The sequence below is a fragment of the Nyctereutes procyonoides genome, unplaced genomic scaffold (assembly GCF_905146905.1).
Source record: "Nyctereutes procyonoides isolate TBG_1078 unplaced genomic scaffold, NYPRO_anot_genome, whole genome shotgun sequence".
Taxonomy (NCBI): domain Eukaryota; kingdom Metazoa; phylum Chordata; class Mammalia; order Carnivora; family Canidae; genus Nyctereutes; species Nyctereutes procyonoides.
In genome coordinates this window covers 1,775,123-1,791,190 of record NW_026575048.1, presented here as the reverse complement: position 1 = coordinate 1,791,190, position 16,068 = coordinate 1,775,123, and the positions used below count along the sequence as shown (strand labels likewise).

At 54.7% G+C, this 16,068-nt stretch overlaps 1 protein-coding gene across 1 annotated transcript in view; it reads left to right on the top strand.

Annotated features, from left to right (window-relative positions):
- The window catches only part of EIPR1 (EARP complex and GARP complex interacting protein 1), a 121,376-nt gene that overhangs the window by 78,997 nt on the left and 26,311 nt on the right, over positions 1–16,068 (top strand). Inside the window, exon 4 of the mRNA XM_055327521.1 lies at positions 6,021–6,177. Within this exon, the coding sequence (XP_055183496.1) occupies positions 6,021–6,177 (157 nt within the window). The remainder of the gene's footprint in view (positions 1–6,020; positions 6,178–16,068) is intronic.

Below are 16,068 nucleotides of genomic sequence, written 5' to 3'. Positions count from 1 at the left end.
TAGAGGAAGAGCAAGTGGATTCAGCCCTGCTCTCATTCCAGCTCCCCAGGCTGATGCGTTCTCATGGTGCGGACACTTAACTATGTAGAAGAACTAGCTCCCCAGGGCTGTCCGTTCTTGTGGTGAGGACACAGAACCATGTAGAAAAAACAGCTCCTCAGGCCAGTGTATTCTCACGTTGAGGACATAGAACCACGTAGAAGGACCAGCTCTTCAGGCCAGTGCATTCTCATGTTGAGGACATAGAACCACATAGAAGCACCAGCTCTGTAGGCCAGTGTGTTCCCATGTTGAGGACACACTACCATGTAGGAGTACCAGCTCCCCAGGCCCATGTGCTCTCCTGTTGGGGACACAGAACCATGTAGGGGTATATGGTCTGTGGAGTTGTTCTGTGCCCTGTGGGCCTGGCCTGCCTGCCTGTGTCCTGGTGAGTATGGCAGGGGTCTGGAGTGAGTGACACGTGGTCCCTTGGTGCCCTCTGGTCTACCTGTCAGGGCCCAGAAGCATGGCCACAGCAGTTTTTACAAAATGCATGTGATTCTCTGGAACCTGGAGGTTCTCCCCAGGAAGCCACTGCTGTACCATTTCTACCACTGACCCCTTTCACACCGGCACGTCCACCAGGTCATGTGTCTTTAGCCTGCCCTGCTGCTGAGCCCTTGGGCCCTAACTCCCACTGAACCGGCAGCCTGCCAGGTTACCAAGCATCTGGGCTGGCCCGTCGTCCCTAGATGCAGAGCATGCAGCCTCTGGGATAGAGGCCCTCGGCCGTTGAGCCTCCTCCTTTGTGGATGTAGGATGCCACTTCTCCAGAATACTGGACTTCAGACCTCACCAGGTTGCCAGGTCCTGAGTCTCCGTGGGGTATCTCGCACTTGCTTGCTGGGGTCAGCTGCACGTGGTGCGATGCCGTCACGGTCATGGCTTCGTGCAAGGTTCTGCGAGGTGTCCGGATGCCTTTGGAGTGTGTTAGGATAGCAAGTAGGAGCGCTAACAGCTCTGCCGCAAAACCACGTGCAGTTTTTCTCTTCATAGAAATGTGGATGGTTTCCAGTCCTCTGTCTTCATTGGCATAGGAAGGAAGGCGCTTGGAGAGCAGCGTCTCCCTCACATACCTGAGGCTGGTGGAGCTCCTCTAATAGAGACTCACGTCTGGCACTGCAGCTGTGAGCAGGGAGCCCGCTCTGTTGAGCGTAGAGGAGCCCCAGTCCTCCCCAGGACCCACTGACTTTGTGCAGAGGCCAGATGGCACTTCCATACCCTTGATCCTTAACATAGGCACACATCTCCACCACTTGTGATGGGGCAGGGCATCGGCGTACGTTCCATTTTACACTCATGGACCATGGAAATGTGCACTGGCTGGGTCTGCCCAGGAGATCTATTGAGACCGGGCCTTGTCCAGGACTTCATTTACCTGGCCCCTTAACGTCCCCACCCTCATTGGAGATGTGACATTTGGGGTCTCAGACCTTGCGTTCAGTAGACCTCCCAACTGTTGGGTCGCACCTGTTGCCCAGTCTATGACCACCATGTAAGTGGCAGGAAGTCCTTTTGGGGGCACACTGGGGTCATCATCCCCGTGGGTGCTTGCCCTGCTGTTATGGGTTCCTGATTTCTGGGGATCTGGCCATATTTTCTGTAAGTGGATTTAGGTCTGAAACCTGCTCAGACCAGAGCCAGGTAGGGGATAATGACTTGTAATGGGGTGACTCGCCTCAGCCTCCTCCTCATCCATTCTTGCTTTCTTTTGAATTCGTATGTATGTATGCATGCCTGTATCAGGCGGCAGTGCTCTGTTGAGGGACCATCTGTTTTGCTCCTAGGAATGCTGTCTCTTGTTATCTGTCGCCACAGCTCGGCCAGTTGGCCTTCCCTTGGCTGGCACGCTGCCTTGTTGGTCATTATGATAATTGCTACCCCTGACTTCTGGCCGTCATATACCATCTCCAGGCCGCTATTGCTGTGGGGCCAGGCGTAGCTGCCGAAATCAGGAGTGGCCACAAAGCCCGTTATCAACAAGTCACACTCTGTGACGGCCCGTCCTGAGAGTAGAATTATTGGGTTGTCTGGTAAGTGAATGTTCAGCTGCCAAAGCGTTTTCCAAAATGCTGTACAGTGTTGCACTATTTCCAGCAATCTGCAAGAGATCCAGTTCTACATCTTTGCCAATACTTGGTATTGTTGATCTTTTGAAAGTTTAGTCATTCTAGTAGGTGTGTGGTGCCGCTCGTTTGGGTTTTATTTTGCATTTCCCCAGTTACTGTTGATGTTGAGCGTCCTTTCTGGTGATTGCTGACGGTTCGTGTTTTCTTTGTGAAGTGTCTGATTCCATCTTCTGCCATTTTTAAAAAATTGGGTTATTTGTCTTATTAAATTCTAAGAGCTCTTTATTCTGGATATAAGCCCTTTGTCAGATATATGCATTATGAATACTTTCTTCCAGTTTTGCTTCATTTTTTTCTTTTTTAAAAAGATTTTATTTAATTGAGAGAGGGAGAGAATGCACACAGGTAAGGGGGGAGGGACAGAGGGAGAGGGAGAAGCAGGCCCCTCACTGGGCAGGGAGACCAACTGGGGGGTGTTGCATCCCAGGACCTGGAGATCAGGACCTGAGCCAAAGGCAGACACTTAACTGACTGAGCCACCCAGGTGCCCCTTGCTTTATTTTTCCATGGTATCTTTTTAAGACCAGAAGTTTTATTGTTTTTTATTTTTCAAGATTTTATTTATTTATTCATGAGAGACACAGATTGAGAGAGGCAGAGACACAGGCAGAGGAGAAGCAGGCTCCATGCAGGGAGCCCGATGTTGGACCCGATCCTGGGTCCCCAGGATCACACCCTGGGCCAAAGGCGGTGCTGAACCGCTGAGCCGCCCGGGCTGCCCAAGACCAAAAGTTTTTTATTTTGTGAAGTTGGTGTGTTTTGGTGGATGGAAGTTCTTAATTTTAATTTGATCTATGTTATCAGTCTTTTCTGTTCTTATTAGTGTTTTATTCTGTCCTGTTTAGGAAATCTTGCTTATCCCAAGGTTGTGAGGATATTCCACGATGTAATGTAGGAAAAGTTGGTCTTCTTTCGTCTTTCACTTTTTGATCTTAAGTCTGTCTAGAGTTGGTTTCTGTGTATGTTATGGGGTAGGCTACAAGTTCATTTTTCACGCGAATATACAATCGATGTGGCATCTTTTACTGCAAAGAGCATCTTGTGTCTACTCCAGTGCAGTGGCATTTTTGTTATAAGTCAGCTGACCATCCTCATAAGGTCTCCTTCTAGGTTGCATTTTCTTTCTCTGGACTCTATTTATCTGTGTACGAACACCAAATTCATCCTGGATTAGTAAATCTGCACATTTTGTTCTTCTCTGTGTGGGCAGTTCTCGTTTCCATGTAAACTTTAGAACTTCAAAAGCAGGTTGTTGGCTTCTACCCCCCCCCCCAAAAAAAAGAAAAACTTTTGGAGCTTGAATTAAGGTTCATGGACCCTTTACAGCAGTGAAGCTTCCAAGCTGTGAACATGGGATAGCCCTCCGCGTGTTAGCCTTTACCTTCTCTCAGCGGTGTTTTCCTTTAAATTTTTTTTTTAATTTTTATTTATTTATGATAGTCACACACACACACACAGAGAGAGAGAGAGAGAGAGAGAGAGAGAGAGAGGCAGAGACACAGGCAGATGGAGAAGCAGGCTCCATGCACCGGGAGCCCGACGTGGGATTCGATCCCGGGTCTCCAGGATCGCGCCCTGGGCCAAAGGCAGGCGCCAAACCGCTGCGCCACCTAGGGATCCCTCAGCGGTGTTTTCCACTTCGCCACGTACAGGTCTTGCACCTCTTTAGTTTGAGATTATCGAGTACTTGATTTTTTTTTAATGTGACTGTTAATGCTTTTAGAATTTTTCTAAGTTTTTATTGATAATCTATGGATGTCCAGTTAATTTTATATATCACCTTGGTGTTCAGCAGTTTTGCTAAATTCCCTGTTTTGTTTCTAACAGTAGGGTGTGCATTGTCTTGTGTTCTAGACACATTATCATGAACAAGTAGTGGTGTTTTCATTTCTTCTCCCGTTCTTATGGCTTTATTTTTTCGTTGCTGTACGAAGTAGTCAGGACCTCAGTATGTTGCTAACTAAGCGGCCCTACAGAGCGTTCTTGTCTGATTAGTCTTCTCAGGGGGAAAGCATTTACTGTCCCGTCCCGTCCCCCCCCCCCCCCCCCCCGCCTGCTGTGTTTGCTGGGTGAGCGGGGAGTTGAGGGAAAGACTGACCTTCCTGACACCGGAGAAGGATTTGTTCTGTGGGTCTCTGCCACCAGCGCATCTCCCCTAGGCAGGCTGGAGCCCTTCCGCCCTCCTGCAGAGATGCCACACTGGCTTCTCACGCTGGTAGCTCCATCCCCTTTGCAGGTGAAGTAGGTCTTCTTTCTCTCATTTAGGGAGACTCCCGTCCTCTGTGCCTGTTTCAGCCTTCATTTCCTCCTTCTGCCTCAGAGTTGCCAGCCCTCTCATCAGGCAGGTATCCTTGTGTTTTAGGAGAGCCACTGCAGCCTCGCAGCTCTGCAGAAAGGCCGTGTGCCTGGGAGGTGGGTTCCACAAGAAAATTGTTTCTCATGTAGAAAAGCCAGGGTGCACTGCGTTTTCCTCGGTGAAACAGGAAGGTTGACGTGAAATGTATATATATATATATATGGCTCAGCAGCAGTATGTGAAATGAGCACTGAGACTGGGGTCGGAGAGCCCTGGTGGGAACCCCAGCCGTCCCCCCGAGCTGTCCCCCGGTGCTCCGAGCATGGGCAACGATGGTAACCAGATTGCCCGTGGAGTCAGGCACCCGCCCGTCGAGTCCACTGACGCGCTGCCTGGCTGACAGCTGGTACTGGGATTGAAGGAACACAGAACTGATAAGTGGGACACTCCCCAGTGTGGGTGCGGCCCCCTCGTGTTCTTATTTCACGTGGGAAGCACTGTGCGTGCGGGGTTCTCCCCGTTCTGCATTTCCTTTATGGTCCTCACTGGATGTCAGCCGTGCTTTAGTGTTGAAACCCGGTCCTTGTTTTAGCATCGTGCATTATAGTCCTTTAAAAGGGAAGGTGTTTCGCACGTATGCATTTTGGAACTAAATGGAAAACACATTTGAAAGGATTTATAATTAGGAATTTATGATTAACTTTTTATCACATAATGTCAAATTTGATTTTGGGGGTGTCTTATTTGTGTTTTTATCTTATTGAAAAATAGTGGAGAGGGGCAGAGACCGGGTGCCTGGCATGTTCCCCGAAAGCAGGTGTCCCTGGTCTTCCCCAAGCTCGGTTTCCTTATCCACGAAGTGGCATTTCACAGTGCTCTGCGAAGATGCGGCTTCCTGGAGCATCTTGGAAATCAAGTGTCAGGACTCGGAGGGGCGGTCAGTGAGCGCCACCGTTGTCCGTAGGAGGTGCCGTGTCCTCACGGTGCCCTCGGGCTCTGGGCTGCTCTCTGCCTGGAGAGCCAGGGCCCGGCAGGAGCAATGCCATGTGTGCTCCAGGGTGGGGGTCCCACATGCCTGTCACCGTAGCACCCTGGGGTCCAGGGGCACCCCCTCCGGGGGCTGAGTACCTGGGTGAGGTGCTCTCCTACGTCTGAGGGGAAGATCGTTCGACGCCCACCGCAGACCCAAGCCACACTCCCACTGTTTGTGACTTTAGCACCCGCACCCCCTCCCTGTGCTCCCTGTTTGGGAACACCGTTGGGGAGGAATGGAAGGAAATTGATTTTGAGAAAAATTAAACTTCCTTTGGAAGAAGAATGATGGTTTTAAAACAAGGAGGCGCAGGGGTTAGGCGGGTGCTGCCAGGGAGCTGTGCCTTTCTGTGTGGACCGTGCACGCGTCCGTGCCCCTCGCTCCGCTTGCTCTGTGCTGCCTGCGGTTCTAAATACTTGAAGAGCGGGTGTGTCCTGCCCCTGCGCTTGTGTGGGTGTGGTGTGCTGTCTGGGATGTGGCCACATACCACGCTCTGTTGACATTACCCTCTGTTGCTTAGCTTCAGACAGCAAAGTCCTGACGTGTGCGGCCGTGTGGAGGATGCCGAAGGAGCTGGAGCCGGGCAGCCACGAGTCCCCTGACGATTCATCAAGCACCGCGCACACCCTGGAGCTGCTCTGTCACCTTGACAACACGGCCCACGGCAGCATGGCCTGGTAGGGCTCTGCATATTTCATACGCCCAGAACAAGCCTGCAGGTTTGACCGTGGGAGTCATGCAGGGGCCGTGGCACACCCTCGGAACCTTGCTTGCTTGTGAAAGGATGGTACAAATGGCTTTCTTTCCTTCTGGCTTCTCTGTCCCAGTTGTTCTCCTGACTAGACACATTCCAGAAACCCAACTGCATGCGTTGTGAAGGAGCCTGTGTGCAGGTGTCCTCTTCATCTACACTGTTGCTGCCAGGTACCTGCCAGAGTGATGGCGAGCTCGGGCGCTGCAGAGCACTTAAGCGTTCTCTTGCTTTTTAGCTTCGTAAATACACTTTCATCAAGCTATCCTAAGTGTACATTGACTTGTTACTTTAGGCTGAAGGAGTATGATTTCTTCCCTTGTAGACTGGGTGACGATGTGCTGTACCCCCGAGCCCTCCACACCTTTATTCTTGTGTCTGTTTCCTCCACGGGTCACGTGCAGCACAGGGGGATGGACGTGCCACCAGCGCTCATCAGGGCTGCCCAGCCTGTTGCCACCCCCGTGTTATGGCGGAGGCCTAGTGGTCCTTGCCTCCAAACCCCAGGGGAGCCTCCCCAGAGCACTGGAGCCTTGGCGAATTCAAAAGGCCATGCTTTCTAGAAGGGACCGTGGGAGCATAACTTTGGTATGGGGGTTTATAGTGGTCATTATTATTTACTTAATGCAGTAACACCTCCGTGTGCATGCTCGCTCCCATGTGAGAAAGCTGTATCCTCTGTGTACCCTGTTCTGTTTTGGCCAGACCTACCAATTAAAGAAGTTTAATCCAACACGTATTTATTAAGCACCTGCTGCACACACCTGCCAGGCTCTAGGGATGCCAAGGTGATGGGTCGGGGACCTGGCCTCAAGGAGCCCTGCGTGATCTCTCTGGGGAGACTCACACTGTACACACCTGAGCGACACAGGGCAGGCTGTGGCATGCACTGAGATCATTATGAACTGTGTGCCGTGGGCCCCTCGAGGAAAGGGTAATGAATTGAAGAGGGATTTGCCCAGGAGCTGAGACGTGCAGCTGGGGCTGATGCCGGCTGCCATTGTCAGTGGCAGATCTCGGAGCGGCCAAGGGAGCAGAGCTCTAGGTTGGTGCCATTTGTGGCTTTGGAAGGCCTTGTGTGCTCGTATGCAGGCGGCGTGTCTTCATGGGTGCCAGGCTCCTGCCGGATCATGCTTGGTTCTTCTGACAGCAGTGTCAGACCCCATCTGCAGAGAAAGGAGCTGCACAGAGGAGCCCTGTGGCTCTCACGAGAGCTTGCAAGAGTGCACGGTGAGTCTGGACGTGGCAGCACAACTAGAGCTCATGCTTCAGTTCTGGCAGACACATGCACATGTGTGCATGACTGTGCACACAGGCGTGTGCGTGAGTGCCACAGATACACTGGCACAGGGCGGGCAGGGAAGACACAGTGCAGGCCAGCAGTGACTTTGGGGAGGTTGATATATGCAGATGGCATCAGTGCCTTTGGCGAGTGCACAGATGGGCTGAGCTCAGAGGAGCTAGGAGAGCGGCTGTTGGTCTGCTTGCCCAGCTCCCACCTCGGTTCAGATACTCCATCAATTCTTCCATAGAAGAGAGGTCACACCTGTCTGTGTGTGATATTGGGAGATGGATGTCAGTGAGATGTTAAGTCTGGGTCACACTGCTATCACCACACCCCCATGACCTCAATGCTGTGACCCCCTGTGACCACACCCCTATAACCGGAGCCCCATGATCACACCCTTGTGACCACACCCCTCTGATCACACCCCATGACCCCTGGTATTCACACCCCTGTGATTGCACATCTGTGAACACACGCCCATGATCACAACCCTGTAACTGTACCCCTGTGATGACACCCTTGTGATTGCACCCCTTGATCCCATCCTCTTGACCCCCATGACCACATCCCCTTGACCCCATGATCATGATTGCACCCCCTGACCACATCCCTGATCACAGCCCCATAACTGCACCCTTTTGATTGCACCTCTGTGACTGCATCCCCTTGACCCCTGTGACCACACCCCTTTGGCCCTCTGTGATCATGATCACACCCCTGTGATCATACCCCCATAACTGCATCCCTCTGACCCCCTATGATCACATCCCTATAACCGCACCCCTGTGATTGCACCCTTGTGATTGCACCCCCTTGACCGCATCCCCTTGACCCCTGTGACCACACCCCTTTGGCCCTCTACGATCATGATCACATCCCTGTGATCATACCCCCATAACTTCATCCCTCTGATCCCCTATGATCACACCCCTATAACTGCACCCCTATGATCACACCCCTATAACTGCACCCCTATGATTGCACCCTTGTGATTGCACCCCCTTGACCGCATCCCCTTGACTCCTTGTGACCATACCCGTTTGACCTCCTTTGATCATGATCCACACCCTTATGATCCCCCCCATGATCATGGCCCCATAACTGCACCCTTGTGATTGCACCCCTGTGACCACATCCCCTTGACCCCTGTGACCACATCCCCTTGACCCCTGTGACCACATCCCCTTGATCCCACACCCTTTTGGCCCTCTGTGATCATGATCACACCCCTGTGATCACATCCCCATAACTGCCTCCCTGTGACCCCGTATGATCACACCCCCATGACCGCATCCCCGTGATGGTACCCCCTGTTACACACTCCGATGATCATACCCCACGAATACCATCCTTGGAATTGTACCCTTGTGAAAGGGGAAATTGTTAGGAAGTAATGGTTGATCTTTAAACACGTCCAGAGGAACAGTCTTCCTTCAGTTCACATTGGGAGGCTGCCCTCTTCTAAATTTGCTGCCATTGTTCAAAGCGTCTCTTGAATTTCTTTTGTTATCCATTATATCACTGTACGTGTTTGTCGACCTTTTCCCTGTGAGGTGGCTGTGATCCACATGCAGCTGTAGGGACATTACACACAGATCCCGTGTGCCCATCACCCATCTCCCCCAGTGGTGACACTGCATAGCTCCTCTGCAGGGTCACCCCTGGGGATCGGGTGTTGATATGACCCACGGCGTGTGTACATCGAGTTCTCTGCTGTGTCATCACGTGTGTCTGTGCAGCCAGTGCTGTGGTCTACGTGCAGAACCGGGATCTCTCCTGCCACCTGTTCATGGCCATCGTCCACTCCTCCCCACGCCCCTCCCTTAATCCCTGGCAAGCGTCCGTCTGTGCTCCTTCCTGTAGACTTGTCATTTTAAGAACGTTCATGAAAGCAACCGTCCACTCTGGAAGCTTTGATAGTGGCTTTGTGCACGCAGTGTGATTCCCCGGAGGTCCATCCTGGTTGTCACATGTGTCCATCAGTGGCTCCTTTCTTCTGCGTGGTAGCCCAAGGAGACAGACTACAGTTTGTGTAGTTTGTGTGGCCGCTCGCCTGTTGAAGGGCAGCTGGGTTCCCCCGAGTTTGGACGTTATGAATAATGCTGCTCTGAGCAGGAATGTACAGGTGTCCTGCATGAACGTGGGTTTCCACCTCTCGGCAGGATGCCCCCGAGGGCCGTTCTTGGGGCACCTTGTTTTTACAAACCGCCTGAGCCTTGTCCAGAGTAGCTGTGCATTTGACGCTCCCGCCTGCGATGTGTGAGGACCCGTCTCTGCATCCTTGCTGGCCTTTGGGGTTATCATGCATGGGGTTTTTTTTGTTTGTTTGTTTGTTTTTTTTTGTGTGTGTGTTTACGTCTTTAGTGATGTCTTCTTATCAGGGAATTTGACTTTTGGAAATTTAAGTGTGGTGAATACATGAAGGTGAAGGGTGCTGTTTGAGGTCAACGTGAGGCAACTGGCACTTTAGTTTGCCTGCTTTCCTTTGTGGTTGGGGCTGAGAGCAGTTGCAGGAGAGGGGCTCCCAGACCCGTGCTGGGCATCGGCCCCGCTGCTGGCTGAGGGAGGGTTCCGGAACACTACACAATTCAGTGTGTGGGGCTGTGGCTGCGTCCCGCACGGCGCCCGGGGGCTCCTGTCCTCGGGGCCACCTGGCTTCCGTGGGCCCTGGAGCATCTGGGCCCCAGCGTACGTGGCCCCACGCCCCCGTCTCAGCCCTCTGGCACGCAGGGGTGGGCAGCGCCCGGGAGGCCGGCCTTCCCCTGAAGGGCCTGGGAGGCCCTGTGGCCCAGTGTGTTTGCTTTGAGCTCCCAGCCCTGGAGGGGGACGGCGTGCGGGCCGGGGAGGCCCCTCGCCCCGCTCTGGTGCTCACCTGCCCCGAGGCTGCGCGGGGTTGCTGCTGGAAGGTCACTCATTTCTCTCAACCGTGAGTGAAGATTCCTGAGAAGAAGGAAATGCTTCACAGCTGTTACCATGGCTCTGTGGCAGGATCTCTGTGGAGACGCGGCACCTTCTGTACTTGCTTAGGGTACGTAATGCGAGCACGGCGACAATCCGTTCTTGCTGATTTTCTCAGATCCACACTGTGGGGATGCAGGTCCCAAGCGGAGCCTGGAGGGCCCTCCTCGTAGCTTCGGCGTCGAGTAAGGAGCTGTCAGCCTCTTGGTTCAGGATCACGTCTTCGGAGAGGGCCTCCTTAACCATTCGAAAATACTCACTGCCCTCACACCCTCTTGCATCTTGTGTAGAGGCCTGACCACGCCTGGCTCGGGCCGTGTGCGATCTCGCTCCTGTCACGGAGCTTCCTCCGCGCGGGGGCCTGGTCAGGTGGCAGGTGCCGTGTGAGGGAGCCTGGACCGAGAGCGGGCCCTCCTGAGCTCGGCGGGCACTGCGTCCCCCCGCACCGCCCCATAGAGTAGGGACCACCGCAGAGAGGGCCCGGGAGCCTGCACCCAGCCTTTCCTTCCCAGCGGAGTAGTGGGGGTTCAGAGCCGGGCAGCCGAGCCCAGAACACCGCCCATCGCCCAGAACTGCCTCCCTGCTGAATGCAGGAGCAGAAGGAGCCCCTGGTGGTTGTCGCACTGCGGTTTGCACGCTGTGTCCGTGGCTGGGAGTACAGACACTCCTCCGTCAGAAGACGCTTTGAGAACGTTCACACCTCTCCCCGCTAGTCCTTTGCGGATGACAAACATAGAGAAATTATGCTTTCCAGGGGTGTTCTTCATTTTGCAAATAATAAAGCCCCTTTCTCTTCTGGCAGACTTCGGCCCGCGTGCCGTGGGTGTGACACAGCCAGCCTCCCGTCTGCGGTGCCTCGTGGGCGACGGGTGGTGACGAGGGGCCCCTGGTGGGCTTTCCCGCCCCGCACCATGAGATGCCAAGGTGTTGTCTCCCACACTGGGTGGTGCGCCCCTCATTCTCAGGGAGTCGGGTGACGTCTTGGCCCTCTTCCCCTCCACGTGGCACTCAGAGGGAGAGGCCCCTCGGGGCTGCCTTCGCCGTCGTCACCGTGTGTCACCCCATCAGCCCTCGGGCTGTGTGTGTCAGCTGCCGCGGGTTCGTCTGGGGCGGGAGGAGGCCCACCACACGGAGCAGGCCCACCGCACTGTGTTACAGAAATGAGGTGAAGGCGGGAGCCCCACAGCACGCACGGAGCTGGCCCTCTCTCACGTCCGGGGTAGGGGAGGGCGGCTCTTCATGGCTCCCCTGGCCTGTATGCGGTCGTCCTCCGTGATGTGAGGGGTCTCCGTGCCTCGGCGACTAGACCGGCAGCTCAGGGCTGGGGTCAGCGTTTGCAGAGTTCCAGCAAAGGGAGGGCGGCGCCCGGGACCCCCACGACCCGGTCCTGCTTGTGGCGTCTCTGGGAGCCCGGGCAGGGCAGGGGGCAGATCTCCCGGGTGTGGGGCTGCAGCGTCATCGCTGCTGGCTCAGGGCCGCTGAGCCACGCCGGCGACTCTGCTGCTCCCCTTGGCCCTGCCCGGAAGGGGCCCCCGCCCGCCCCCGCCGCCAAACCCCGAATAAGCCCGTTGCCATACACGGATGCTCCCTGCTGGCGGGCAGAGGCCCAGGCAGATGGTAGGGGCTCCGGGGAATTCCTGGCGCGCTCGGCCCCCCGAGGGGTGCTCAGCAGGAGTCACACCACCACCTGGTTTCACGGACAACAAACACGTCCTTGGGAGGAGAAGTCGCTAAACTCAGTCACCAGAAGCGTTCGGGGTTGGCCAGGGAGTGACTGACAGTGCAGCCCCCAGGGTCCTGAGGCACCGGCGACCGGCTGACCTCCACGTCCAGAGCTGCCCCCTGGGGGAGGAGGCCTCTGCGGGCAGGTGGAAGGTCACTGTCATGGGGACATGCCAGGCGGCCGAGCCCGGGGAGGCTTCTTAGCAGGAGGACGCCGGGGGGGGGGGGGCGGGTGTAGGGGCAGGAGAGTGTGAGGCCGCCGATTCCTGAGGTGGTTTGTCTTCATCTCTCCCTTTGTGTTTCTTTCTCTAGTTCAGCGTGACACACCTGCCAGGTACCCTTGAGCCCTCCCAGAAGCGGCCTGTAGGATAGGTCCCAAGGCCTGTTTACGATCGTGAGATCTTGGGACGTGGTTTTTCGGGCCCCGTGATGGAGAGTTCTCCGTGACCGTGACAGTTGAGGATTGCAGATTTCTGATATCGTAAGATTTGTGTCCGTGCTTGTCGGGTTTACGCAGCGAGGTGTACTGAGGTCCGAGTTGCTTCCCTGGTTACTGGCTCGCTGCTAACTTCTGTTGGCTTCTAAGGCGGCCCAGAGTGAGGCGCGCAGCCTCCTTGTGTGCGGTGGCCTAGGGCACCGTGAAGATGCCTCCCTCTTTCAGGTTTGCTCACGTGCCCACCGTGCACCGAGCACGGTCGTCACGGGTCACGGACTCTCTCGCCACCTGACGCTGTTCAGATTCCGGTCAGGGAGGTGGTGAAAAAGTAGCAAAGCACAATGTGCGGCTACAGCTCTCACGGGGGTTTCACAGGACGGAAGTCGGAAGTGCACCAAGTATAGTTGCGTATAAGGGACATTCGTGTCCTTTCTGTGATTTCAGTCCAGGCCGCCGTGAGGACGTGGTTCCAAGTGTGTTCCTTGTGATCCTCTTGTGAGCCAGCCGCTGCCTCCCAGAGCGCGTGAGATGACTCTGGGCAGCAGGGTGTCCAAGGGGCAAGGTTAGAAGGGAGCATTGAGGTCTGTTTGTATTCAAACGAGAGGTCTAAATGATTTAAAAAGTTCAGACCTCAAGGAGTACTAACTACATGTGTGAGAATCTTAAACATTTTCCACTGTTTGAAAAATGGGGTTGGAGAGGAAGGAAGAAATGTAGATCAAAAAGAAGAAGAAACACCCAAACCACTATTGGAATTTGGGGAGACAGTTTTATTACGAAGTCTCCTTTTATTTATTTATTTTAAAGATTTTATTTATTCAAGTTAGGTAGTCGGGGTGGGGGGGAGAGAGAGAGCGCGCACGTGCACATGGGCAGGGGCAGAGGCAGAGGGAGAAGCTGACTCCCCGCTGAGCAGGGAGCCTGATGTGGGACTCGATCCCAGGACCCCAAGATCATGACCTGAGCCCAAGGCAGACCTTAACCCACTGAGCCACCCAGGAGCCTCTAAATGTACCTTTTTTTTTTTTTTTTTAATTAAAAAGTGAACTTTGAACTTCCTGGGAAGACAGGGCACGGGGTTTGGATGTGCCGTTGCTTGAGCACCGGGTGGGGGTGGTGTCCCCACGCTGTTCGGCTCGCACTCCTCTCCAGGTCCTGGGAGGAGATGTGTGGTGGGTGTGCCGGCCCCTGTGGCCAGTGTTGGGTGGCCTTGGAGGGACAGACCCGTGAACCTGGGGCTCAGTTAGTGGGGCCCTTGGGGCTGGCGAGAACCCGTCACACGCAGGGTGGTCAGGCCCCCGCTGGGCCCCGCAGCTCTCTCTGGGATGCAGGATGGGCCAGGCTGACCTGGCACGGAGCCTCCCTCAGGGAGGGCCAGGCAGTGTGTCCCACCCAACGTCCACCCCAGGGAGGAGCACACGGGCCTTGACCAGCTCCCACGGGGGAGGCTTCTCAGGAGCGTGGCTCTGGGTGATTATTAGTCCCCACACGCAGTGACTGGGCCTCTGGCTATTTCTGGGTCCATTCTGGGGCCCCCACATCAGGGTGCGTGCTTCTGTTGGGCCACACGGCACGGGGCACGGCTCAGGCCGTCACTTGGAATCACTAATCTGAGGAAGAGAAGCATGTATTTTGTTTGATCAGCATGAAACCTGCCAAATTAGAACCATCATTCCTGCCATTATGGTCCTTGTTAACTGCCTCCCAGAAGTGTAGATTTTTTATTTGGGTTTATTTACAGAAACAGCCCTTTTCTTGTGTTTTCCTCCCCGTGATTATGAAGGGATATTGCACACTTACATTAGGTAGATGCTACCGTGTTCTCCACTTGTTAATGTAATTTTACGTCCTCTCAAATTCACTGGCAGAGTGTGATAAAGCAGGAAAAGGGATGATTTTATGAACAGAGAAATAAACTTCTTAGTTTGGAGTAGCAAGGATAGCAGAAATTCTAGGTTATTTTCTTTCATTTATGGCACCAGTTTCATGGTGATGATCCATGATAAAATAGAATTTCTCTTTTTATTGCACTGCGCGTGCTCCGGTTATCCCAGGGTGTGTAGTCTTAGGGGCACGCACCGATGATTTTGGGGACTGCTCCCTATAAACCCACAACAGGTACTTCCTGATGCATCACCCAGGACAGATAATGAAATACGGGAGCGGGAGCAGGGGCCCCACAGCGCCTCGGCCACATGTGATGGGGTCTGCTTGCCCCCGTTTCGCCGACATGCCTTGGACGGCCTGTTCCTCAGGAAGGGCCCGAGACTGTGCCCTCACGGGGACGGGGGTGTGCGGGACCGGGTGAGAGGCGATCGTGAGGGCGGGGGGAGAGGAAGCTTCGTGGGGCAGGGGACACCGGCAGGAGCCGCGTGTGGCCGGCGGCGAGTCAGGGCGTCTGGTCACCTGCCTCACGGCCAAGGAAGTCAATTAGGTTTGTTTCTACGTGTAGACGCGCCTGTCCTGCCTCCTGTCTGACGGCAGCTTGTCGCCGCCCTCTGTCCGTGCGTGGCGGGGGACGGGGCGTTTTCCTCCAGCGTCATGGTGGCCTGGCGCCGCTCTGGCCTGACGTCCTGGCACCATCCCCAGGGCACGGTCCCCAGGCCTTCCCCGGCCTGCCGCGCAGTGGGCGGCTCCCGCCTCCGTCTCGGCCTTTCCCCGGCGCGATGAGAAAGTGGGAGCGTCGGAGCTCCTCACACTCGCCTCAAGTACTGTTCCTTCCTTCCTTCCTTCCCCGGTTTGCTCCGGGAGTCTCCGGGGCGTCCAGACGACGGCGGCGAGATTAACTCTTGCGGCCTGGAGAAGGCAGATTTGTTCCCTTTCTTTTTCATGTCGTGTAAATCAGAGATTACAAATTCAAATCCTCTCAGACGTAAATGGCAAATGTCAAAGGCGTAGCTTATTGCACGTCCTGTAGTTACTCAGAGTCAGCACTCCACGTGGGGCCCCTCTTCCTCACGCCACTGAGGCTGCTGAGCTCTGCTCACACGTATGTCTTGTGTTACACTCCAAGTAAAGGCCTTAGTTCTAGCTCGCCTGGGGGGGTGTGTGTGTGCATATGCAGTGGGGGGGCTGCGTGTGTATGTGCAATGTGTGGGGGAGTGTGTGGTTTGTATGTTAGGACGCATGTTCACGTGTGGGAGGTGTGTATGCGGGTGTGCATGTGTGCGATGTGCACATGTGTGGCATCAGTGTAGGGGTGCATACGTGTGCATGTGTGGGACATGTATGTATGCACATGGGCATGTGTGGTGTGTAGGGGGCTGTGTAGGAGTGTGCACATGGACGTGTGTGTGTAGGGGTGTGCACGTGTGCACTTGCGGGGCATCTGTAGGGGTGTGTACATGTGCATGTGTGGGGCATGTGTGTATGCACATGTGCATGTGGTGTGTGTGTATGGGGGCTGTGTAGGA